Here is a 25,330-nt window from a genome sequence, read left to right as displayed (position 1 = left end):
GATAACCGAGTCGCTTAATGACAAAGAGACACTTAGATTATCTTTGTCACCAGCAATAAAGGAAGAAAAGGAAAGAAAAGCGATAATTATTAGAGTTTGCCGCAACGGAGACTTCTAACATCGCTGCAATCCTGGTTTTAGTGTCGAATTGGACGTCGATAGCAAGCAACATATTTGCTTGACTGCTTCTCATAGGAACAAGGATGAACACCCAGGCGGTCGAATAAAGTAGATCCAGATACCTGAACTATCCCATCGCACTCAAATTTATACAATCATTGCAATTTGAATAGGTGGCTTCGCTTATCACAAGATCTCCTTTGCGAATTGCTGATTGTGCTGAAGATATTGGTGAGCATCATCTCACTTCGAAGTGTGCTTAGCTAATCGGCCACCTGGATGCAGCAAAATGATAGATCATATACTAGGACGACCTTCTCCTGCTTTACGCCGTTCACAAATCTTCCTCGTACTCTTCTTCTGGCTGTGGAGGTTATATAAAGGAGATGGTGCAGCTCGCCCTACTCCTACTACATCTGCACTAGGAGCTTTACCAAGTCAAAGAATTGGACAGGCTCAAAGAGCTTGGTTGGCCACGATATGGGTCAAGATTGTAGGTAGACGGATGGTCATGTGGATTGGAAAAGCAAATGAGCGCCTGAGTGAGTTATATTCGACCCATAGCTAAATGCACACCCATGTCAAGGCTAACCTCACACGTGCTGGTTAGAGCACTTCACACCATATCAGCTAATTCTGGCTACTTTAACGATGGTCTACGCATTGCGGCATCTGGATGATCTACTGGGCTTAGGAGGTAAGTCGTCCTAAACCCGTTCGCTTGTCCCTGTTTCGCTAAATACGCGCTCCAGCACCCGAACCTCTGGCACGTTTGGTAAGCTTCGATATACATATATAGTCATATCAAGTTTGATGGCACTTGACAGACAAAATCTATAGTATTCGCGGTCATACTACCGCGCAACATACGTCAACACCGCTTTCGATGCAGGATTTGCCTCTGCAATGGCTATACGGCCTAAGTGGCTGAAAGACATATCGAGCATGTTATTCACGGGATATTATCTTTTATGGGCAACAGAAGGTGATGAAGTGGTACGTCGATCCTCTATTTATTTCACGCCGACGAGTTTGATTGAGTTTTGTAAATCAGTTACGACGGTTCAGGGCAGTGTGCTCAGTCGAGATGCTTCGAGTGACTTGGGAGAAGACAAAGAATCCATATGTAAGCTGAATCACACTGCGATCTTTGAGTATGGGATGTAAGGCGAAATTGAGCATAACATATCAGGTCCGAATTCTGACGAGCTTCCATCGACCTCGCGTAACCATAATACGCCATCTTACTATACCTCGTCCTCCCACCTCATCTCGAGCAAACCTGCCTTCGGTGAAAGCGATGTTATTTTTCGATGGAACCGATGCTGAATTAGCCAAGGCAACGGAAATGGTCATCGACTATCCTGGAGGAGGGTTCGTGGCTATGGGCCCTGAATGTCATGAGGAACGATTGAGAGCTTGGGCAAAAAGGACGGGAAAGCCCGTACTGGGTGTGGATTATGGTAAAGCTCCGGAATGTGAGTGACTTGATCTTATCTCTTTCGGCAGTAGCTGAGTCCAAATAACACACATCAGACCCATACCCATGGGCAATTGAAGAAGGATTTGACGCATATCGAACCCTCATGGAGACAAAGGGAAGAATCATCGGTATTGAAAGTGGTAAACTGGGTATCGTCTTGACGGGTGATTCTGCGTAAGTCAGTAAAGACAAGGAAAGGTCGATCAGCTGATTTGTAAGCAGGGGCGGCAACATATGCGCTACAATTATGCTGCGAATCCTCGAACACCCTACTGGTATCCCCACTCCCGTATCGATGATTCTCGCATACCCGGCCTTAGATTTCAACTTCACATCTTGGATGTCACCGACAAATTTACGGGTACTGCGGACCGAGCAATCAGAAACTCAGATACCCGGTCTTGCCCACGGTAAAGATCATCTACGGCACAAGTCCCCTCTAAGCGTTGTCAACGATATCGAGAATGGCGGGAAAAAACGTAGACACCAAAGACAGAAGAGTTGGGCTCAAACACTCTCCGGAAAATTACCGAATATCATGAGTCCTGTTGACGAGAAGAAGCAAATTGGAAGTGGTATGAGGAGTAGTCCAGCAACTCCCTCTATGAGAATAAAAGATCTACCGAGGAGTATGTCAGCAAAAGTTGTTGGATGGTTAGGTGGTGAAAATGGCGATATGCCAAACAATCAGGCAGATTTCTCCGACGACAGTGACGAAGATGACGACGACGATGACGACGGGGCTACTATTCGACCACCTAGACCAGTGACCGAGCAATCTCTAGCAGACAGAGTCAAGACCCCGGCCGCTGAAGAAGGGCAATTCTTGTTTAGTCCTCCTATCGCTTCTCCCGCACCTATCGAAACCCCTCCAACGGACGTTGTCGTCACTCAAGAAAGCAAGGATGGAGTTGACCAAATTGTGGCTAAGAAACGGAAGAAGATGCCTATCGGAACTAGATTGACCATGACTAGTCGTTCGGGTTATTTCCAAGACAGAATCATTTCCCCCAGTATGGTAAGTACACTATTGATCTATCTATGGCCAGTGAATTGAATCATTTTCCTTATATAGATGCGAGCTATGGCGATACTTTACATTGGACCGAAACGTAATCCAGATTTCGAGACGGATTATTACATCTCTCCAATCTTGTCCCCGCCGCACTTGCTTGCACATTTCCCACCTGTCTATCTTATTTGTGGCGAACGGGATCCTTTTGTTGACGATACAGTGATTTTCGCTGGCAAAATCAGAGAAGCGAAGAAAGCTCGACGTGCTCAGGCTGAAAGTAATGCACGCGGCAAATCAGCCCGACATGGGGAATATCTACAAATGTCAACGGGTAAGACCAAGTCCACCGGACAAGCTGACGAGCTTCCGGATCCGATCTTAAGGCAATCTGATGATGATTGGGTACAAATGCGGATTATCGAAGGATGGGGTCATGGTTTCATGCAAATGTCTTCGCTTATGAGAGAAGTCGATCCGATATTGAACGAAATGGCGGACTGGATAGACGAGTCATTTATCAGATTCGAAGAACATCAAAGAGATAGAAAAGAAGTCAAACTTGCTCATGCTGAGGCTCAAAGTACCCTACAAGAAGAAGAAAGAGCACTATTGGCCCCGGACACACATTTGTTACCGCCAAATTCGACTCACGTAAAACCTTCTAGACAATGGCAAAAGTCCCCTTCATCCACGCCATTAGATACGGCAGATCTAGGCTCTTCTTATATCGATAGAAAAGAACAAGATGAGGAGAACAGTGATGAAAATGACGTGCCCGAAGATAACTTGGTCACTTTCACACCTAAATCAGGTAAAGACAAAATCATCAAACGAAAATTACCTCCACCTTCAAAATTCAATCCTGTACCTAGAAGACCGTCAAAAGAGCGACTAGATTTATACCGATCAAACTCTATGCCAAGATTCGATGTGGATGAGACTGGTTCTTCAGGGGAAGCTATGACTGTCAAAACACCACCTCATTTATCGATTAGAAGCTTACCGCAGTCTGACGAAGGTAAAAAGGGTTCAGGTGCTTTTGCTTTCTTCGGCGGAGGTGGTCAAACGGGAAAAACGACAACATCTAATAGATTACCTATTCCAAAAAGCTTATATGGTATTTCACCTTCCGAAAGATCGAATTCACTTGAAAGAGATCCTTCTCGTTCGACGGTTTCAGCACCTATCACTACAGGCACAGGAACTCCTCTGCATGGATCTGCAATTGATAAGCCTAAAAATTCCCTTGTAGCTGCTGCTGTAGCTGGTGCACGTGCGGCCTCACCAGCACTTGCAGCTGCTGGATTTGTACCTCAGAAAATTGGTGATGTGAGTGAAGCTGAATTGATGAGGAGAAGGAGGATGGAAGCTGTTTATGGTATCGGAGGTATACCTGATGATCCTCATGAAGAAGGCTCATGGTCTGAAGGAGAAGAAGATGAATGTTAAGGTGATCGAGGATCATCGCTACTTGATTTGAACACCTCGCTTGAGAATTTAACCCCGTAATCATTTAAATAGATTCAGTTGTACTGCTTTTCGCTTGTCCTTACTATGAGGAATGTTTTGTCATTTCAGAATATCTCATCTAAGCATATTATTCGTTTTAAATTCACAAACAATTGTATTCATGCATATAAAATTGTAATTACTTCGATTATTCAGGCAATCCCATCGCCACATTATGTTTCATGGCTTGTTCATTACACACAAACAATAATAAGCGCATGATGTCGTGAATAAGCTTTAAAACAATTTGTCACATGTTCTATTTTGTTTAATCTCCCATTGAGACTTGTTTACAAAATGTTACGTTATCCGGTAATTGCTATATAAGTTAAATAACCGGTAAAAGGAGTTTGACGAATCATCGATCTGTCTATTCATAATTTCAAGTTCATTTCTTTCATCTAAATATCGTCTTTTTGGATACATATATCGTATAATCAAGTGAATAACATTGCTCAAAGAGAACAAAGACCAAGATTATCAATAAAATTAAAGAAGATAGAACAAGATGACAACACAAGAACAAACTTTAAAACCTTTAACAAGAGATGAAGTTTCTAAAGTGAGTTTGATTACAATAAAATTGATTATTGAAATTGAGGTAAGATTGAATATGGAGTAGCTGAATTGGTATGATTTTATCATGGATAGCATAATAAAGCAGGAGATTTATGGATAATTGTTGATTCTATTGTATATGATTTATCAAAATTTGGTAATTTACATCCTGGTGGTATAGGAGTTTTATTAGACCAAGAAGTTGGTTAGTTTGTTTGTTGTTTTTGAAACAATTATTTTATATGACTTAATTTATTGATTGATTTGCAAAAAATAGCTGGTCAAGATGCTACAACTGTATTTTATGGACTGTAAGTTTCTAGTATTTTTCGGAGAGTGACATTTTTGATAGATACTTATACTAAATTGACCTATGTGATTACATAGTCATCGATCAGAAATTTTACAAAAACCTCAATATCAAAGATTAAAAATTGGTCAAATTGAAAATGAAAAACCAATTATCAAACATTTGGCTCCTGGAGATTTATCAAGAGTAAGTTCCTCACGAAAGAATCATAATGATGAAAGGTTCTTTTCTTCAATATACGCTGATTCATTCTTTTGGAATGTAGGTACCGTATGGTGAACCGACTTGGTTAACACCTGAATTCAAATCACCTTATTATAAGGAATCCCATCGAGCTTTACAAAAAGGTAAGCATCTAAAGATTGGTTAAAACAAAACCTTTGCTTCAGGGAACCTTACTAATCTTATCTAACAGTTATGCGAAAATTCGTCGACGAAGTGATATACCCTGACGCTCAGGCTTGTGAAGAGTCAGGCAAAAGAGCAAGTAAAGAAGTATTGGAGGCTATGGCGTGAGTTTGCTATGGCTTTGTCACTTAAGAAATCATTTCGACTGAAACAACCTCATTGTGTAATGCAGGAAAGTCAATATGAATGCCATGAGATTAGGTCCGGGTAAACATCTTCACGGAAGACAATTGTTTGATGGTGTAGTCAAAGGAGAAGAATTTGATTATTTCCAGTCAGTATTGTAATCAAGTGTGATCAACGTAAATTCATGCTTCTGACGAATATGTCTTTTCTAGTGAGCTTGTAGTTACACAAGAGATCAGTCGAATGGGTGCTCGAGGATACGGTGATGGTCTGAACGCCGGTATGGTAATCGGACTTCCGCCAGTATTGAATTTCGGCCAAGAACCACTACGATCAAAAGTAGTCGAGGAGGTTTTCAGTGGACAAAAGGTATATATCTCCTAATCCGCTTTTGCACCAAATCTGGCTGTTTTGATAGCTCATGGCTTTACTTGACACACTAGGTTATATCTTTAGCTATTTCCGAAGCTTTCGCTGGGTCCGATGTGGCGAACCTTCGTACCACCGCGACCAAAAGTGAAGATGGTAAATTCTGGACCATCAATGGTACTAAGAAATGGATCTCGGGTGGTATGCACTCTGACTACTTCGTACGTGCATTTTCGACTTGTTATCGAATATGACGGTATACTAATATCTTCTCATTTCAGACTGTTGGTGCAAAGGTAAGCTTAGCATTCCGCATGCTATTCGATCTTTACTGAACTTCGATATAGACCGAAGGAGGTCTCACTGCATTCCTTGTACCTCGTGGTGAAGGTGTAGAAACTAAACAAATCAAAACTTCATACTCAACTGCTGCTGGTACAGCTTACATCACTTTCGATAATGTCAAAATACCTGCTGAGAATATGCTTGGTCCTGAAGATGGAGGGTTATTGGTGATCTTGTCAAACTTCAACGTGAGTTGAGCTACACCTTAATACTGATGATTTGTACTGACAGTTGATGACTTGACAGCATGAACGATGGGTAATGTGCTGTGCGAGCGCTCGAAGTTCAAGAATGGTCGTTGAGGAATGTCTCAAATGGGCCGCTCAGCGAGAAGTATTCGGTAAACCTTTACTCGCGCAAGCAGTGATCAGAGCCAAGTAAGGGTTTCTTTCACCAGCAGACTATCGAAATCACGGCTAACTGACTGATCTATGAATTAGGTTCGCATCTATGATAGCTAAAGTCGAAGCTATTCAAGCTTGGCTTGAAAGTGTAACTTACCAAATGAACAATATGACATATAAAGAACAATCAAGGAATCTCGCTGGGTAAATACGATGTTTTTTTTTTTCTTTAAATCGCGTAAGAAAAGTCTGAAGCTAATATATAATCTTTTTCCTTTCAGTCAAATTGCTTTCCTCAAAATGCAATCTACTAGATTTGCAGGTGAAATTGCTGATGACGCAGTCAATATTTTCGGTGGTAGAGGTTTAACCAAAACTGGAATGGGTAAATTTATTGAACAATTCCAAAGAACTCAAAAATTCGATGCCATTCTTGGTGGTGCTGAGGAAGTATTAGGAGATTTAGGTGTGAGACAAGCGTAAGTCATAAAAAGTAATTCAGTACAATTGAAAAATCATCTTGTTAATGAGTTTTGCGTACAGTATGAGAAAAATGCCTAAAGATGTTAGATTATAATTTACCGTTTTCCGAGATATTCAATCTTTTTTTGTAATCCTACTCGTCTTCATCTTACTTGGTCAACGAGTTTATCATTGTGCTCTATGTTGTTCATGTATCGTGTATTCTGTTAAGTGTTCGACAGTTCAATGTGATGAATCAACAAAATATTGCTACATGTCATCATCAAGTATATGGAAACAGTCCTAGGTCTAATTCAATGATATTATACAATGTACAATGTAATGTGTCTATTAATATATAAAACAACTCCTATATTAATTGTATATACAAGGAAACATATTAAATAAGAATTACAACGTATGAAAATATGAAGCGTGAGAAGAGTATTATGAGAAATAACGAAAAAGTCAATTGTAATGGGATTTTAAAGTAATCCTAATAATTTAGGTTCTCTAGAAGGATCAAAATGTCTTTTTTCATTTGGATTAATTTTATCACCATTTGAAATCATTATATTATTATGATTGATTTCTTTTTGATTAATAAAACCATTTTGTTTTTTGGTTTGTTGATTTATTTGAGAAGTAGTTTTACTTCTATTAATTGAAATTGGTAAATTACCTTTTTCTTCTTTTTCATTATTATTATAATAATGAGGTATATTTGGTGTAGATTTTGAATTAAATTCATTTTCTAAATTTGGTCTTGATATTATTGAATGAAATTCTTTTTCTTTGTTATCATTTAATTGAGATCCTGAAATTGTTGTTGGTGTTGAAGAAATTGGTGAAGAAGTTGTAGGTGTAAATGCAAATGGTCTACTAATTCCAAGAGAAGTTAAAAATGATGGACGTCTAGAAGAAGGTGGAGTTGGAAAAACTAAAAAAAAATCAAATATTCGAATTTTTAGTAATTTTTTTCTTTTTAATGTAAATATTTAACTCACTATCACTTCCAAAACTCATTCTTCTTTCTTCAGGAGTTTCCCTTTCTGCTCTATCAAAACTATGTGTTCCACTTTCGAAATTTGATAATAATTTTTGTAATTTTGATTCAAAATGTCCATTATGTTCATGTCCTGCAGTATGAGGTGGAGTTCCATTAGGAGTTAACAAAGCTGAATTTGAATCGATTTGAGCATGAGTAATTGAAAGGGAACGAGGTTTGTGACTTGTTGGAATTGGTTGGGACATCATTGAAGTAGCTGAATTTGCTTTGTGATTGGAATAAACCAGAAAATCGTGTATTTATATGTGTTATAGATACTATCCCCACTGTGATATCGCAGCGAATATGTCAGTCGATGATATAATCAAGATCAAGAAAGAATGAAGTGGTGTGAGAGAAATCAAAGGAGTCTTTGTGAAAAGATTGGTTCCCGTTAAAACGATTTAAAGGATAGATCGAAAAGCAGTGTCCGAAAGGTGGTGGAGAATACGATCACAAGATTCCATGTAGATTTTGAGAATAAAGGAATGAAAAGGAAAGATTGAAATCCGATATGATCGGTCGCAAAAGTGGGGTTGAGTGGGTGAGGTGATATTGATAGCAGATGATCGGTCGCGAGCAGAGGTCGAAAGTCGCTTTGATCGTCTCATGGTGCTGGAGGATGGTACGCCCTTCTGACATTTGTACGGAAAGCTCGCTCACTCACAATCTAATGTTGAGTTCCTTTGCGATTCTGCACAAAATTCAAATCTAGCTTTGAGACCAGAAGTCAAGATGTACCCGCAATCAGTCTACTTGAATCGAGACAAAGTTATGCGTAGTGTAATGGTTCGATCTGATCTAGGATTTCTGATTACTATCACTGTTAAAGACGAGTCGGGTTGATGCTACAAAGATATTGCTAGTATACAAACGCGGTCTGATTGATCATTGACAGATCAAGGTTCATATGTAAAACCATAAATGATAATAATTTATGATGGGTGGTCGTATGAGGATGTTTCGGTGTAAAAACAAGCTCCATATACAACAACAAAAGAGGTCTTGTCTCGGGGATCCGCGTCACGTGATGTTGAAAATGTGATTTCGGATCTTTCGGATGTCGATTCCAATGAAATGATGTAAATACGTCATATGCCGTAAGAGGAACACTTTTACTTACTTTATGAGTTAGCGAATCGTATTGGATTGGATTCATCCATTTGACACTATCACCACACAATAACTTTGAACCAACTTTTCATTTTGTTTAAGTTTAATTGCATTATATCTCTCAAATACTACTCAATCATACACATCCAGAGTGTCAATATATACATCATGTCAGTTCTCAGACTTCAAGCCGCTCGACTTTTCAGACCTGCTACTGCCCCTTCGGCCAGAGTGTGGAGCAGAGGTTACGCTGCCAGTGTTCATGGAAACGATCCCAACGTGAGTGAATTGTCCTTTCTTGGAAATACGTATTAAATGCTATTCCTACGAGAAAGAGTAGGATGGTTGCCGATGCTGCTAGATCATGCGGATACTTCAATTACCCACTCTTATAGAGATGGTAGAGCTGATTAAACTTTCTATCTTTGATATATCAGATCATCGAGGAGGAGAAACAACGAAACTTGAAAGGTAACCAAGATTCATCAGCTCCTCACAAGGATCACGCTCCAGGATGGAATGAACACCTTGCTGTGAGTTCGATTGAGCTCTTGTAACTGGATCGACAAAGAGTGCTGATAGTTTGAATGATCGCAGTCTCACTCGGAAGCTGCTGTCAAAGTAAGCTCTTGACCAATACCCATCACTTGTCTCGATTGATATGACACGCACATCGTTCCATCTCCAAATGGCAGCTGACCTTTTGTGCTTCATTTGTAGGCTGATCAAGCTGGACCACCTGGTAAACCAGGTAAAGATCTTCAAGATGCTACTGTGGACCGTGAGTTATACTCCTCAAAAACAAATCCTTCCGGTTGATCCACCGGATGCGAACGCAAATTTCCAGTATGATGCTAATAGCCCATTGCTTTTCTCTAGAAACCCACAAGAAGCACCATGAAAAATAATTCACTACTACCGTCAAGAAGAGCACTGAGACTGAAGAGGATGTGCGTGCGTAGTTTCAAACTTTCTCGAGTACAGATTTAGCTGATCATCCCACTCTGGATCTAGGATCGAGCTGATAATGGTCCCGCGTCAAAGACATAAGGTCTAAGGCAGATCTGTAAAGAAGAAGGACAGGGAAGAAAATTGGAGAGAGAAGTCACACTCATATTAAAACAAGTATAAAATATATCAAACATTCATAGTCAATCAAATGCAACGATCCAAAGAAACGGCAGCATCTTCTTTTAGCGTACGCATGTGGTTACATTACCACTAACTCTTAACGAGTTAACTATAGTCCATGTAAATTACGAAGAAATGCCAAGAATGATTATACAGAATTCCCTTTTTTCTTCTTCATCCCAATCAAGTTCTCAGAGTGCTCTTGGACCTTCCAATGTATTACTTATTAATCCATCTTCATCTTCCCATCTAACACTTTTAAAACTTTTAATAGATTTTCTACTTTGTTTAGAATATATACTTGTCCTATTATTACTTTTTAAACTATTTCCACTTTTTTGTGAATATAAATAAGATTCATTAGATTTTGGAGGTAAAAGAATAGAATTTGGATAACGATTTGGATTTATATTATTAATATTATTATTATTATTATTATCCCATAAAGGTTTTTCATACCATGCTTTTGTGATTCTTTCACCTTCTATTGAATTTAAAGGTGAAATTAAATTTGGAGGTAAAAGTGTATTTTGAATTTGATCTTGATTTTGATTTATTGGATATGATTTTGATCTATTAGATAAATTAGAATTTTTCAACATTGACTCAGTATAATTTAGATTATTAGGAGAAGGTACTGTGATTTGAATTATATCATTTGTTGTAAATCCAGGTGGATATTCAACAGGAATCGGTGAAGATGAATTTGGATAAATCATTGTTGCTGATTGTGATTGATATTGTAAATTGTTTGAGGAAGGTCCTAGTACTTGTCTTATTGTAGGTGGATGAGTACTGGCAATTCTCTTTAATTGGCCTTGATTTTGAAATTGAGAAGATTGATCTTTACCATTTGAACCTCTTTTAGAATTAGAATTTCCACCACTAGATCCAGCTGAACCATCTACATAAGCTGAATATTCCCAAATACCACTTGAATGAGCTGTAGATCTAGTTATTCTTCTTAAATCTTTAATTTCTTTATTCATATTTTGTTCATCATTTGGATATTCCGGTACAGAAGGTAAAATACCAAAAGAGCCTCTTGAACCTCCAGATCCAGCTGATAAAGGACTAAATGAATGTTTAGCAAAAGCTCCTGAACCATTTCCGTTTGAAGCAAATGATGGAGAAGGTATATTCATATTTTGCGAATCAGAATTTAAGCTTGTACATGATTTTGGAGGTTTCAAATATTGATCATTGTTATTATTATTATTGTTATCATTCGAATCACTAATATTTGATTTTAATGTACCATTTCTATTTAAATTCAAAGATCCATGTCCATGTGATAAAGAAGTTTTTGAATAAATTGAATTTCCATCTTCTGATGTTGCAATTTCTCCATTTAAAGTAATTAACATTCCATTTGAACTTAATATACTTGTTCTTCCAGGATTTGCATAAGATGAACCCCATGTTAAATGTCTAAGTTGTACATGAGTTGGTTTATAATTTAATTCTAAATTAAATTTAGATTCTTCTAAATCGTTACTTAAAGCTTGACCTATATTATTCATATTATTTGGAATTATAGTAGGATAAGGACTATTTCCATTTGAATTTATAGAACCATGTTTACTATTGAAAGAACCAGTTTCATTCATAAAAGGAGGAGGTTGCATAAAATTAACTTTAATTGGATTATCTTTTGATAAACTTGGTTGAATCCATTTATTCATTCTTGAATCATTGGAAAGATCATTCTTTTCGTCATAAGAATTTGAATTTTGATCATGATTTAATGATTCAATTTGAGATCTGCTGACATATTTCATATTATCAAAAGAGAATGAAGTACGTTTAAAAGATTTTCTAATAGACTGAAATTTTGAAAAAATAGGGAATAGTTTAGAATCGAATATTCCATTTCGTCTTTCGTTTTCATCGTTTATCTCAGGTTGTATAGGTTGAGGAGATGAAATATTTCTTGATTTTATAATGAAAGATGATGTTTTTTTCGGTCCAAATACATTTATACCTCCAGGTAAATTCCTTAAAGTATCACTGATTGTCTTACTTGATGGCAAATTGATATTTCTGAATGGAAGTATGAGCTTGCTAATGAGATTCTTACTGTCTGAATTAGTTTCATCATTGGGATCCCCGCTGACTAATTTAAGAGGTTTTATACCGCTTGAAGAAGAATCTTTATTGAAATGTTTGAGTGGACGACTTAGTAATGCACCTAAACCTTCTGAACGAGATGCAAATGAAGGCGCAGAGAATCTACTGATAGGTGGGATTCGGGATAAAGGTGGTGGAACAGTTTCAGATCGACGTTTCTACAAATTTTTAAATTGATATTAGCAATTAGTCTTTCAACAAAGCTCCCATAAAAAGTAGCTCACTTCGTTCTCTTGAGCGTCAGTCAAATCTTTACCACCGTAAAACCAACTTGAACGTAATAATTTAGTTTTTTCAACTCTTTGTCTTTTTTTCCACCATCTGATTAAAAATAATATAACAGCTATTAAAGCTATTAAAGCGAATATACCACCTACTACTGCTCCAGCAGTATTGTGTTTATTTGATCCATTTGATCCTTCCTCTACTTCATTCTCACCAGAGGAAGAAGAAGAATTATGATTTAAAGTCAAAGTTGGTTTAGAATTTTGTGATGCTAAAGATGGTGGTAAATTGGAAGATGAAGTTTCAGCTATAGCCGCTCCTGGAATAACTGCTTTTGTGCTTGTTATAGATGGCTCAGTGGAAGAAGCAATTGAAGATGAATCTGTTATTTGGACAACAGGTATATCTGAAGAGGCTGATTGATCCCATGTAGTTTCAGCTGGGTCTGGTTGAAGTGCATCAGAAGTAATGGGCGCTAGCGGGTCGACAGTTGAGGAACCGACTAAGGAATCGATCGTTTCAGACGTTAGTGTTGGTCCAGTAAACACTGCTGATAATGGATCGGATGGGACATAGCCATTCGTAGTCTGAGCAGTCGACAGGGGAGAGGAAGTTGTTGGTGTAGTAGAAGACAGAAAAGAGGTTTGAGATGGTATCGATGAGCTTGAAAGATTTGACGTACTGCTTTCTGAACTTTGATCCGTTGCAACTATCGAAGTACTACTTGGTGCTATCGTATCGGAGGTGATTGGTGAAGCGGAAACGGACGCGATAGAGGATGTTAGCATTGGATTCACAGGTGAAGAAGACACTGTTAAAAGAGGCAATAATGATCATCCGCCCAGAATAGTAGGTCAGTCATTGACAAGCAGCATATATCTCATATACGGCATGTTATCAGTAACACTCACCGGTACTTTCAGGAGCAGAGGTACTCTCACAGCCACCCATGATTGTGTCGGTAGGTACCTCGATCAAACTAGTCGATTCTGTCGGAATGAAAATCAGTGACCAGGATGTAGTCGGTGTAGGTAGTATAGTGGAAGTCGAAGTTATAGTCTGACAATCCTGAGTATCTTGTCTTCGAATGATCTTATGTCCACCATACAATCTTCTTGCGAATCTTCGAGCTCTACGCGAGGTTGTTAAGCCATTTAGAATGGAACTTGATTCTTCGCCTGATAATGTTTGACCGTCCAATACAGCCAAAGTAGTTTGTGGTTCTTGTAATTCACCAATTGGAGATGTCGGTGAGCCGCTAGTAGCGTCTGACACAGCAGGTGATGCTACACTGAAGCTCGTTATAGCACTACCATCAATACTTGAGCTGGAAGATTCGATCGAAGGGCTGGTATATGATGAAGAAGTCATGATGGACGAGGAAGACGATGTTGAGATTTGATCTATCACTGGATCCCCAGTTGGAGTGGTACAGATACTTGTTACCCATGTTGAAGTACTCGCTGAGGGAGTAATTAAAACAGCTGATGAAGAGGTAATTGTACTTGTTAATATCGATCTAAAAGGAAGAAGACCACGTAGATTAGCCCAAGCTGCTCACTCAGCTGGGGGAGTGCAGCTTCCTACTCACGTTGAAGTGGAAAACAAAGTTGAGATGGGCGTGGGTTGACAAGCCATTCTGGACGAACTAATACTCCCGTCAATGAGAAACGATATCAAGATCAGTCTCTTCTGGTAGGTCCGATATTTCGTTGAATTTACTGCTGAGAGTCGATCCCAGTCAATGGTCGCTATATTTTTGTTGCTCTCCTAATAAGTATCCTGATAGTCGTTATGTGGTCTAATAGCGTTATGATTTATGAGTGATCAGTCTTGTGTTGTGATTTGAGGCTGTATGTAGATCAATGGAATGATGACAACAAGTGTTTAGCCAACGGTTAGGCCTCCCACTATACTTCATCGAGATGATTTTTTCACAGTTGGGAATCCAAATCAGTCAGAGGCAACGCATCGTATCGTGTCTTTCAGATCGTTAGTCAATTGTCCGTCAAAAATTCCCATATACACACAATCATCCCTTTTGACCCCTTACATTCGCGACAGTATTCACAGATCTCATTGTTCTCCTGTCGCATTAGCAATTCCACGGGCCTCTTTTGACGGATGCCTTTCGATATTCAGCCAGTGGTATATCTCTTTCTACCTCCCAACTGGGAAGAAATAGGCCATTCGTTAGAAGGACAAAGGAGAGTGAAAATGTATGTATCAAAGGAGTTTAAATTGTTATTGACTCCTTTGCCTAAACGACCACCTGGCAAGAGAAAGACACATAAGAAGTTTCGTTAAACCCGCATCCGACTTGGACTGTCGGATGATTCAATGCGTATATGAAGCTCTTCGACCGCAGAATGTTGTTTTTGTATTTTCAATTTACAAAGCACATATGGTTATGATTGCGGTAATTCACGGTTTCAATAATCGAAAACCTCCACTTCGGTAGTCCACTCATTTAGATAGGGACATATGCAGCCAATGTAGTCTCCCTGCAATGTCTGGTAAGGAATCTGCAGCATGCATAAAATATATTGTGCCCAAGAACCTAAGATATAATAACTTCTCTTGATGTGTATTTAGGAAACCAAAAGTTTGATCGAGCAAAAGTGCGAAATATATAGAAAGATTTCAAGGTAAACCAATTGAGAAAATATACGTTTTGTGAGGGTAATGGTTTTTCTTGTGCTATCGGCTGGTGACCTATCGAGAACTGTATTGTGAAAAGGTTGAAGATTGGGATATATCAGATACTTAGGGCGTAAAAACACTAATCCTGTTTATCAGGACCTAATTGATCCAATCTCTTGAAGCACCATAACATTCTCCCCATAAATTTCTAACATTAAAACCGTAATAAGAAGAAGCTTGAATAGCCATTCCCATACAACCTTGAGGACCACATATATATTCTTGTTTACAAGCTTCATTTCCATAATTAAAAATTTTAGAAATTTGATATTCTTGAGTTGATCTATAATAATTTTCATCACCTTGAAAATGAATAACAGGTCCACTAAATCCAACACCAATTTCATGTGATTCATCGAATCTTTTCTTCAAGTTATTATTTCCTTCATTTGAACCTGAATCTGAATCTGATTCTTGTCCACTAATTGTTCCTAAATGAATATTTGCTTGATCTAACTCAATTAAACCATTATCATGATCAATACTATAAAGTAATTTAATTGGATGAGTTGTTCTTTTACTTAATCCTTGATCAAATTCAATTTCTGTATCGATTCTAGCATATGTAATATTTGAGTTTTCCAAATCTCTTTTAACATTTTTAGGAAGTGTAGCTGGATTTCTACCATCACCTGTCATAATAGCAGCTATAGATCTAATATTTCTAACTGTTATTAATAAGAAATATGATGATAAAGCTAGGGTAGCAGTTGAAACAGCTACAGCAGTACAAGTTTTGGTAACCCAATTCCAAGTATACTCATGTAAATTTCCAATAGTATCAAGTGCATCTGCTCTTTTAACTAAATCGTGAATATTCGCATTCGTGGCATTTCCGATATCTGTTGAATTAATAAAGATTTCAGTAGATGCGGTGTCAACGATGATTGCTCCGTGATGGGCTACTAAATCTTCGAAAGAAGCAAAAGTAGGAATATCTTCGCTTCTAGGTAAGCTTTTACTGTGCCTTGATTGAATGACTCTACCATTTGCGGTACTGAATGAAGTCGCAATGCTAAGTAGCATTACAAGAGTGGAAGGGAGGTGATTGAGTGAGTTCAACATTTTGTATGTTTGTCTATAGATTGTTCGAACGTTTTTTTCTTTTGGAAAGTTTGGTTGTATAGCAGAAAAAAAAGAAACAATACCAGAACAGATTATAAGTTCCTCTATTTATATATGTTTTTTCTTTATATTTGCAAACCAAACGAATTTGAAAAAAAGGGTAAACATGAGAGAGAACCAAAACCACCTATCCTTGATCCATATCGAGATGTCTCACCATGAACTCGGCCGCAAGTGTACAAAAAGTGCGAGCAGGAAAGAAGGACTCTACAGTAAGTAGAAGAAGTCCATTCCTCTTCTCTTCACAGAAAGCTAGTTCAGGTACTCGGACCTCGTTCTCCTTACAGATGGTCAGTCACTCTTGCAAGCCTCAAAGTGATTAAAGTGGGGTCAACATGATCTTTCTGCCGTAAGTGAATTATTTGGCAACATGTAAAACAAACAACCAAGCAAATGATTAAGAAAGAAAATTGTGGATGAGCTTGAACTTTCCGAGTATCATGAAAGAAAGTTATTGATAGGGAAATTTACTTCCCTGTTTGTCACGTTTTTTTGGTGAATTAGGGCATAATTTGAATTTGCCGAGATCCCATCTCCGTATCATTTTTTATTTGTAGTAACATTTTAGTCTTGGCAAGTCAACGTTCACCATTATACTCGTATGATACGAAAAGAGGGTTACATAAAATTCGAAAGAAAGGAATGTGACTTGAGAGGTACTCAGCCACAACAAATCAAGCTAAATTAGTTCAGGAATTGTGTTCTCCGGAAATATCATTTGATCCGCAGTGTGCCATCTTTAAGGGTATCTTTCCATATGAAATATGTGACAACTCGACATTTGTCAGGTCACATTCTCAATATATTCCCATGCTTTTATCAGATACCTGACAATAGTCATCGAGTGTACATACAATGAAGTCGCTTGGACGTAAGAAAAAAATCAAAGCCATCTCGGATTCGAGCTAAATCAACCTAGGGTCATTTTTTATCTCATCATCCCGGAACGGCGTCGACTTAAGGAAAAGGTAAAACATGAGTTGTGTAGTTTAAGCGAGATGACTTATGTCCCATACAAAGTTGTTCATATTACCATTTGTCTATTTCTCTTTTCCTCTTAAGCACAACAATTCCGGTCAATACGACTTTGCGAGACAAATAACGAAAAAGGAGAATCATCGAAAGGCTACATCCCTTATTTTCTGTTTCGAAGTCAAACTACTTCAATACTCAGATCATTCAAGTCTAATCCAATTCTCATATGATACTCAAGTATACCCCTCAACTCTAGATTACAGATAAACCTTCTTCTTTCCTCCTTGGAATATGACTTCTATAACCACTCAGCCACGCTCTTCCGCGATACCAATCCTTTCTCTTGGAATAACATTACTTCTAGGATTGATTTTATCAACGATATCTGAATATTCACAAACAAAATTACAACCATTTTTCATCGATAAGATACTTCATCCCTTATCTATACTGGATTTTACAAGACCATATACTTGGAATAAAGTAATAGATATTTGTACATTGGTATTAATTAGTACTGCTGGATTAGCTGGAATATCATGGATCTTTTTAAGCATAATTCGCATTCATTCAGAATTCAGAAAACGATTTGGGCGAGATCAGGGATTAAAGTATCGGGATCGATTCAGCTGAAGTGATTCAACTTTTAAAGCGAATACATGACTCTCAACGGAAGAAGATGCATGTGACCAATAGATTTGGATATAGCAGGAAAAAAATGGTCCGCCTGGTTCACGAGCGATTTTGATGGCCTATCAAATACCTACGTTACCGACCCACCCCGTGTCACTTCATAAATACCCGAATGTATTTTAACTTGCGATGTCGGTCCTGATGGCGACCCTCTGATCAAACGGCCTGCTTCTGTTGGTACCCAAAATAATAAGAGAAAGACGAGAAGTACTTCTGTTGAAAGGCACGGCTTCTATTATGAACCATGTAAATCATGATTCATGCAGATGATCCAAAATATATTTATAATTACAATAGAAACCTTGTATGTGATGTATTTACGCCTGTAAATCTATCGTGCTATTGTATGTCTCTTAACCTGATGGTCAGGCGGAATCTCGACGATCGCACTTCTATTCTATGTTTCTGGTTGATCTTACTTGCTAGCTGTCTTGTAAGCTACCATACCTCCTAAAGCGAGAGAATATCCTACATGTGTCGCTCGTCAGGATTATTTCAAGCAAGGTCCTGAAAAGTGTACCTACCGAATATTTGTACACTAGTGATGGGACTTCCAAAGAAGATCACACTACTACTAATCAGCAGAATGTCCTAATCGGAAAATAGAACGATCAGCGTCTCATCCAATCCCGAGAAGTTAGTCTCGTTGGTCAAGATAGACGTACCTTGAAGACTCCTGCTAGTGTCAGAACCAAACCTCCCGCAGCTCCAATCAGGAAAACGGCAGCCACGTTCAAGCCGAATGCTACAGCGGCATTGGAAATCATGATGAGAGGACCTATCCTGAGATATTCTCGGAACGGTACCAGCCCTTCAGTGAAAGGAAGGAAACAGGCGTTGATTATTGCGCATACCTAAATGCAATCGCGGTCAGTCATATGTCCGGCGGCTCTATTCGGGGAGCATTCCTGTGGCCACGAGTATGCACTTACAGGTGCGTAGTAATGCAGAGAACACAGCGGATCCATCTTCAGACCCTGTAAGAGAATCTGTATCATGACAAGTCGGCTACAAATACAGTCAGTGGGTGTTAGAAGCCTGAACGTGAATTGGCAAAGCTTACGATGATTCGAACTATATCGAGCATTGTCAGCATATCAACTACGCCGCGAAATCGGGAGATGAAACTGCACTTACGGCAACAGCGCTGACTTGACATAGGAATCCAAACATCTCAAAGTGCAGTTCCCCGTATGCGGCTTACGATGATCAAGCATGTCAGCTACGCTTAGAAATGACCCGATCAACCGACTGACCTAATGCGCAACCTGTTGAAATGAGAAGCACGATCATGACCAAACGAGATGTCAAGACTTGTAGTTTGAAGATTGCGGAAATGAGCAGAATTGCCACTGGCGTGAATGCCTATTTGTTTGACATGTAAGTTGATTGATCATAGTTCGCTACTCCGCCAAGGTTCCCCATTTCGTGAAACAGTTGACTCACCTTGAGCATCTGAATGAATGACACGCTCAAACTATCGATAGGGCTTCAGCTTATCAGTCCATTTGAAAATTGAGTAGATGTATTCACGTCAAGTATGCAGTGTTGCTCAATATCAGTGATCCCGAAAACAACACACCGATAGGCAAGATTGATTTAAGATATAATTCTCGCTACCGAGGTATCATGTGAGTCAGCTTCGATTCGCTACTATTTCAAGCGCAGAACTCACTGTCATTTCTACCTTATCCAAACCATTCATGAGGTTGGTCGTTACCCTCAAAACACGTGTACCGAGTGCCTGTCCAACCTTTTATAAGCATACTCTTCGTCCGTTGTCCTGAGAAAGAGCTTACAGCGCATCCGAGGTGGTATGAAGTGCTGAATTTTAGGCGTATTAGTCAGCCAGTCTACACACATACCCGCTATCACTTTTCTGAAGTGTGAAGTGTCCCGGCTTGACTATGGCACTTACATGAAGATAGGCTAAATATATAACCGCCGTCAGCATCGCGCTTCCCCCGTGTCTGATCTCGAACGTGCTCGGGCTGCGTATAACTCACATATGGATAATTGAGATTGCTGTAAAGATATTCTAAAGGCCATTGTATTCAGATATTAGCAATGGCATGAGGACCACACGTTTTAGCAGATTGAAAACATGATACGCGAGACACGCACTATTATACAGAATTACAGCTGAGGACAGAGCGATCCAAATTGGTACTAAATTGATAGGAGCATCAGAATGATTGTTTCCGAAATACTTGATCACCCTGTAGTGTAGCTCACTGATGAGAGCTGGGCTCAAGCCCGACTTCTTGGTTTTCTCCTCCGGCAAATTGGGTATGATCTCGACTTTTTGCTTAGCTTGCTCATACTAAAAATAACCCCTCGTCAGCTCCACCTAATCTCCTTCCCATAATTTGCTATCTTACCAAGTTTTGGCCTTTCTCCGCGTTGCTATTGACATAGCCATTATCAAAGTAATTTTGGCCATCGTGTCCGTGTCTTGAACCTGATCCTCCTGAACCACTACGTTTCATAGGCTCTGAAATACCCGGACTTGGACTACTCGATCCTGAACCTCTTGAAGGTGAAGAGATGTTGGGATTGTAAGATGGTAATATCGGACTTCGCGTTTTGCTTGACATTTTGCACGCAGTATAGCAGATATTTCGACAGTACTCAGCTCGTGCAAACACTGCTGTAGCTTATAGTAGATGATACGATACGTATGTGATGGAAAGAACTGTCAAGATTGGTCTTTTTGTGACTTCTTTACGCGTGTTGACGTTTTAAGTGTGTTCTTTACTTTTTTGTTTATTACGGAATAAGCAATAATTCCTTAAACTTTAATTCCCCCTTTGATAAATCGGGGATCGCCGCCGGGTATAAAGGGGATGGTGTAATAGTATGTGATTATTGATTATTGCATCATATACATTTCTGTGATCCAACACTACGATTTATTTGTAATATCCTTTAATGGTTTTATTTCCTTTTGTAATATACTTTGTAATCCGGATTTTTTCGCTCTAAGTGTCAGGGTGTTTTAACCGATTAAGGTATTTTGACTTCATCTTGAACTTTCTTTTCCTAACCACTATTATTTAGAATTAAGCAGCTCCATTTTTTTACTACAACTCGTAAATTACTGCATCGTCATTTAAGCAAGTCAGTCAGTCACCTAGATTCGCGCTAAATTACTCGAAATATTGTAAAAACAGAAAAGACCAACCCGTCAACGAATTATAAACAGAATTTTCATTTCAAAAGACGAGCAAGACCACATAGCCGCTTGTTCCCATCATACCCTATTGAATTCATCAAATGTTCACTCAATACAGCGCTTCACTCTAAATCTTATTACTGGACACAACACATTAGTCTCCTGGTCACGGTTGAGTAATATCATATCGCTTCAATGGTTCGACCATCATGGTCCTGTCTACGACAATAATAGTATCCCACTTGTTAGCTTTACTATTACCGCTCATTTTACTCGCACCGACATATGCGGCACCTGAACCAGCAGCCCTCGTAGCTCTTCCACAATTTACAACCACTCAATCTTCAACCCATCGAAGTAGTAGGAGGTATCAAGCACCTCCAGTACAACCTGAAGTAGATCATGATGTCCTTCCTTTCGTGATTATTTCGACTATTGATGGATCTTTACATGCTGTGGAACGAGATACGGGTAAAATCAAATGGTCGTTAAGAGACGGTGTTGAACCCCTAGTAGGCGGTGAAATAAGGGGCAAGGGCAATGAGGAGGAATATATAGTAGAACCGCTTAGTGGGAGTCTATACGTCTTCGAAGATGAAGATGGTGATCAAGGTCAGGATACGACAAAGGAAGGGGGAGGTACACCAAAAATCCGGAAACTACCCCTTTCAGTAGAACAACTGTGAGTTTGATCTTTCATTCTAGGATGATAAGCCCAAGGTCTGCCTGCCCAAAAACAGATCTGTGTGCTCACAACGTTGAATGAAAAATTGCGCAGTATCGAACTTTCTCCTTTCACTTTCCCTCATTCGCCAAGTAGAATATTCACAGGGTCAAAACATACTTCCCTCCTCACTTTGGACTTGCGTACAGGACAACAACTAGACTGTTTCAACTCGTTCGGAACTAACAACTCCCAGTGTGTTTGCGAAAATGAAGATCCATTGGATGATTTAGAAGGTTCAAATAGATCAAATAGGGATCTACTTTTCGTAGGCAGGACCGATTATCGTCTGACTATACATTCTCCTCCAGTCGCTTCGGTCGGACTATCCCCTTCAACCGCAACGTCTACGGTATATCAAAATGTCATCGAAGCCAAACGAAATGCTGGAGCTCAAGAAATTACCTATTCAACATATACTCCGAATAGTTATGACAGGCCACTTGCCGAATACTGGGCGAAGAACGGACTAGCGGACCAAGGTTGGAATGACCCAGGAGCCAAAAAGACGAGAGTCGAATTGGCTTATGATGGTGACGCTGTGGGAGTCGAGAATGCTAGTGGGGTGAAATGGGTAACGAGATTAGATAGTATCGGGTGAGTCTATGTCTTGGCCACTGATTTCGACCGAACAAGGGAGGTAGCTCGCTGACAAAGAGTATCGACGCAGAATTGCGGTATACGATATTCTTGTGCCTCTCGATTCAACTTCAGCCAACCCTATCCTAGTCCCTCAACCTCCCCCTCATCTTCCGACTCTATTTCCGCCAACTTCGAGACCATACCAGCATTTTATGGATATTGCTCAAAAGCCACAATCCACATATATCGGGTCATTGCCTCTTCAACTATCGCTACCTCCCTCAGAAAATGCTTCTTCTGTTATTCAATCGGCCGAAGATCGCACCAATGTTAAGCCTAATGGATCCAGACCCTTACTATACGCGCTATCATCATCAGCTTACCCCCTAATCAATTTCGCTCCGCCACCTCGACCCGGCAGCTTGACAAACGGGTCTTTCGTATTGACTGAAGATCTACCTGAAAAGGACCAACTCCTTCCGTATCTCATTGATCCACCTGCAGATGATAAAGCCTTGATACTAGCTCAACCGCCCGCTCAGCCTGTCTCTTCCATCAGAGAAAGGGTAATACCACGTAGAGGGTGGTTCTGGTGGATCTTAAGCGCGATAGGTACTCTAATGATCATCTGTGGCATCGCCATAACCCAATTCGCAAACTCTCACAGGGTCAAGCAAACTTCTCCGTCTGCTGACGAGAAGACTCCCCTCTTGATTGCACCAGAAGGCACGACCGCACCTACTTCTGGAGAAAAACCTGAATTAGAAGCTGGATGTCCACCGGCTTTGGCGCCTCTGGTAGACGAAGATTCTCCCGCACCGAAGAAGAAGTCCGCGAGGCGGAGAGTAAGGGGAAGGAAAAAGAGGAGAGATTCCTCGGCTGCAATACTTGAAGAAGGGGGAGAAGATGACGAAGATGACGCGGGGTCTCCTTCAGCTAGTTCGCCGAGTGGCAAAGATGAGAAACCCTTGCCTGATTTACCTAGAGAAATGTCATCAACCGATCTACTGGATCAAGAAGATAAGGAACGATTGTCGATTTCTGATAACATCATTGGATTCGGGTCTCATGGGACAGTAGTCTTGAAAGGTACTTGGGGCGGAAGACCAGTCGCTGTCAAACGACTTCTCAGTGACTTCACCAGACTAGCAAGTCAAGAAGTCAAACTTCTCCAAGCTTCAGATGATCATCCGAACGTGATAAGATGTAAGATCTCGACTTTGCCATCCTGACGTTGAAGAAGCAAGCTAACGAAATAACAAAATAGATTATTGCCAAGAGAAACGAGATAATTTCTTATATATTGCTTTGGATCTTTGTCAAGCTTCGTTAGCGGACCTTATCGAGACTCCAGATAAACACTTCGAATTGGCTGTTGCTTTAGACAGAAAGAAAGCTCTAACGCAGATAACCGCAGGATTGAAGCATTTACATGGTATGAAAATCATACATCGTGATATAAAACCTCAGTAAGCAATTTTTGTATGACTTTCTGGGCAGGAAGGATTTAAGCTGATACCTATATATCGACAGGAATGTACTCGTCTCTAGAGGTAAAGATGGAGCTTTGAGGATGCTTGTCAGTGATTTTGGCTTAGCAAGAAGATTAGATCAAGGTCAATCTTCTTTCGCACCGACCGCCAACAATTTAGCTGGAAGTTTAGGCTGGAGAGCACCAGAATGTATAAGAGGACAAGTCAAACTCAACGAGGGAGTTCTCTTTGACCCGACTTCTACATTCTCTTCTTCTTCCTCTTCAAGCCTGTTGGACGATAATACTCCCCCAATCGAAGATAAAGATAAGAATAATAGGTTGACCAAAGCCGTGGACTTATTCGCACTGGGTTGTCTATATTTCTGGGTTTTGATGTCTGGAGAACATCCCTATGGCGAGACTTATAACAGGGAAAGTAATATAGTGAAAGGAGATATGGTGAATATGGAAAACCTTAGTATATTAGGAGAAGAGGGTGAAGAAGCGAAAGAACTGATAGGAAGATTACTAAGTCTGGAACCTGGATCCAGGTGAGTTGTCCTTGTTACTCGATAAACAATATCGGTTTACTGGGTTGGCGCTAAAGTCCGTGAACAATGCTGTAGACCGGATACCTCAGAATGCTTAGTACATCCCTTTTTCTGGAATCCAGGCAAGAGATTAAGTTTTCTTTGTGACGCTTCTGATCGATTTGAAATTATGGAAAATGATCCACCTGAACCAACTTTGATTACATTAGAAACTAATGCAAATGATGTAGTTGGAAAAGATTGGTATAGTAAATTAGATAAAACATTTACGAATAATTTAGGTAAATATAGAAAATATAAAGGAAATAGTGTAAGGGATTTATTAAGAGCAATGAGGAATAAAGTATGTTTTCGTTCAGAATTAATTTTAAACAGAGGTATTTTCATGCTGATAATTTTTCTTTTGGTGATTATAGAAACATCATTATCAAGATTTAGAACCTTCTGTAAAAAGACATTTAGGTCAATTACCTAATGGTTTTTTACATTATTTCACTTCAAGATATCCTAAATTATTTTTACATGTTCATGGTGTTATTAAAAATAGTTTATTAAGACATGAATCAATGTTTGAAGGATATTTTCAAGAAGGAGGATAATCAAAATTTCTATTCTTTCCACAAAGAAAAGAG

General features: G+C 39.3%; 8 protein-coding genes across 8 annotated transcripts; 4 read left to right on the top strand and 4 right to left on the bottom strand.

Annotated features, from left to right (window-relative positions):
- Positions 1-409: 409 nt before the first annotated feature.
- I206_103528 (uncharacterized protein) lies at positions 410-4,067 on the top strand (the record flags this gene model as incomplete). The annotated part of the gene is made up of 9 exons (XM_019153241.1): positions 410-662; positions 731-817; positions 873-895; positions 961-1,116; positions 1,175-1,246; positions 1,313-1,598; positions 1,657-1,777; positions 1,826-2,621; positions 2,679-4,067. The coding sequence occupies 9 exons, from the start codon at positions 410-412 to the stop codon at positions 4,065-4,067; spliced, it is 3,183 nt and encodes a 1,060-aa protein (XP_019013402.1).
- A 568-nt stretch (positions 4,068-4,635) lies between these two features.
- Positions 4,636-7,164, top strand: I206_103527 (uncharacterized protein; the record flags this gene model as incomplete). Its single annotated transcript, XM_019153242.1, has 15 exons — positions 4,636-4,689; positions 4,779-4,890; positions 4,963-4,996; positions 5,073-5,181; positions 5,261-5,342; positions 5,411-5,507; positions 5,576-5,677; positions 5,742-5,898; positions 5,973-6,119; positions 6,180-6,194; positions 6,246-6,431; positions 6,490-6,620; positions 6,684-6,791; positions 6,869-7,066; positions 7,131-7,164. 15 exons carry the CDS (start codon positions 4,636-4,638, stop codon positions 7,162-7,164), a joined length of 1,566 nt encoding a protein of 521 aa, XP_019013403.1.
- Positions 7,165-7,534: 370 nt separating this feature from the next.
- Positions 7,535-8,303, bottom strand: I206_103526 (uncharacterized protein; the record flags this gene model as incomplete). The annotated part of the gene is made up of 2 exons (XM_019153243.1): positions 7,535-7,989; positions 8,057-8,303. The coding sequence occupies 2 exons, from the start codon at positions 8,301-8,303 to the stop codon at positions 7,535-7,537; spliced, it is 702 nt and encodes a 233-aa protein (XP_019013404.1).
- Positions 8,304-9,378: 1,075 nt separating this feature from the next.
- Positions 9,379-10,118, top strand: I206_103525 (uncharacterized protein; the record flags this gene model as incomplete). The annotated part of the gene is made up of 5 exons (XM_019153244.1): positions 9,379-9,489; positions 9,648-9,743; positions 9,808-9,831; positions 9,931-9,991; positions 10,090-10,118. The coding sequence occupies 5 exons, from the start codon at positions 9,379-9,381 to the stop codon at positions 10,116-10,118; spliced, it is 321 nt and encodes a 106-aa protein (XP_019013405.1).
- A 414-nt stretch (positions 10,119-10,532) lies between these two features.
- I206_103524 (uncharacterized protein) lies at positions 10,533-14,334 on the bottom strand (the record flags this gene model as incomplete). The annotated part of the gene is made up of 4 exons (XM_019153245.1): positions 10,533-12,629; positions 12,696-13,507; positions 13,608-14,215; positions 14,288-14,334. 4 exons carry the CDS (start codon positions 14,332-14,334, stop codon positions 10,533-10,535), a joined length of 3,564 nt encoding a protein of 1,187 aa, XP_019013406.1.
- A 1,164-nt stretch (positions 14,335-15,498) lies between these two features.
- Positions 15,499-16,464, bottom strand: I206_103523 (uncharacterized protein; the record flags this gene model as incomplete). Its single annotated transcript, XM_019153246.1, has 1 exon — positions 15,499-16,464. One exon carries the CDS (start codon positions 16,462-16,464, stop codon positions 15,499-15,501), a length of 966 nt encoding a protein of 321 aa, XP_019013407.1.
- Positions 16,465-18,607: 2,143 nt separating this feature from the next.
- On the bottom strand, positions 18,608-20,789 carry I206_103522 (uncharacterized protein; the record flags this gene model as incomplete). The annotated part of the gene is made up of 16 exons (XM_019153247.1): positions 18,608-18,660; positions 18,717-18,783; positions 18,858-19,046; positions 19,125-19,200; positions 19,256-19,266; positions 19,330-19,391; positions 19,449-19,557; positions 19,639-19,669; positions 19,726-19,808; positions 19,868-19,936; positions 19,992-20,016; positions 20,111-20,121; positions 20,199-20,230; positions 20,317-20,361; positions 20,428-20,515; positions 20,574-20,789. The coding sequence occupies 16 exons, from the start codon at positions 20,787-20,789 to the stop codon at positions 18,608-18,610; spliced, it is 1,167 nt and encodes a 388-aa protein (XP_019013408.1).
- Positions 20,790-21,576: 787 nt separating this feature from the next.
- On the top strand, positions 21,577-25,297 carry I206_103521 (uncharacterized protein; the record flags this gene model as incomplete). Its single annotated transcript, XM_019153248.1, has 7 exons — positions 21,577-22,049; positions 22,146-22,688; positions 22,762-23,879; positions 23,941-24,142; positions 24,207-24,698; positions 24,774-25,041; positions 25,115-25,297. The coding sequence occupies 7 exons, from the start codon at positions 21,577-21,579 to the stop codon at positions 25,295-25,297; spliced, it is 3,279 nt and encodes a 1,092-aa protein (XP_019013409.1).
- Positions 25,298-25,330: the final 33 nt, after the last annotated feature.

Source organism: Kwoniella pini, chromosome 4, assembly GCF_000512605.2.
Source record: "Kwoniella pini CBS 10737 chromosome 4, complete sequence".
In the NCBI taxonomy this organism is placed as follows: Eukaryota; Fungi; Basidiomycota; class Tremellomycetes; order Tremellales; family Cryptococcaceae; genus Kwoniella; species Kwoniella pini.
Note: the sequence above shows the minus strand (reverse complement) of the source record. Positions and strands in the feature narration are given on the sequence as shown.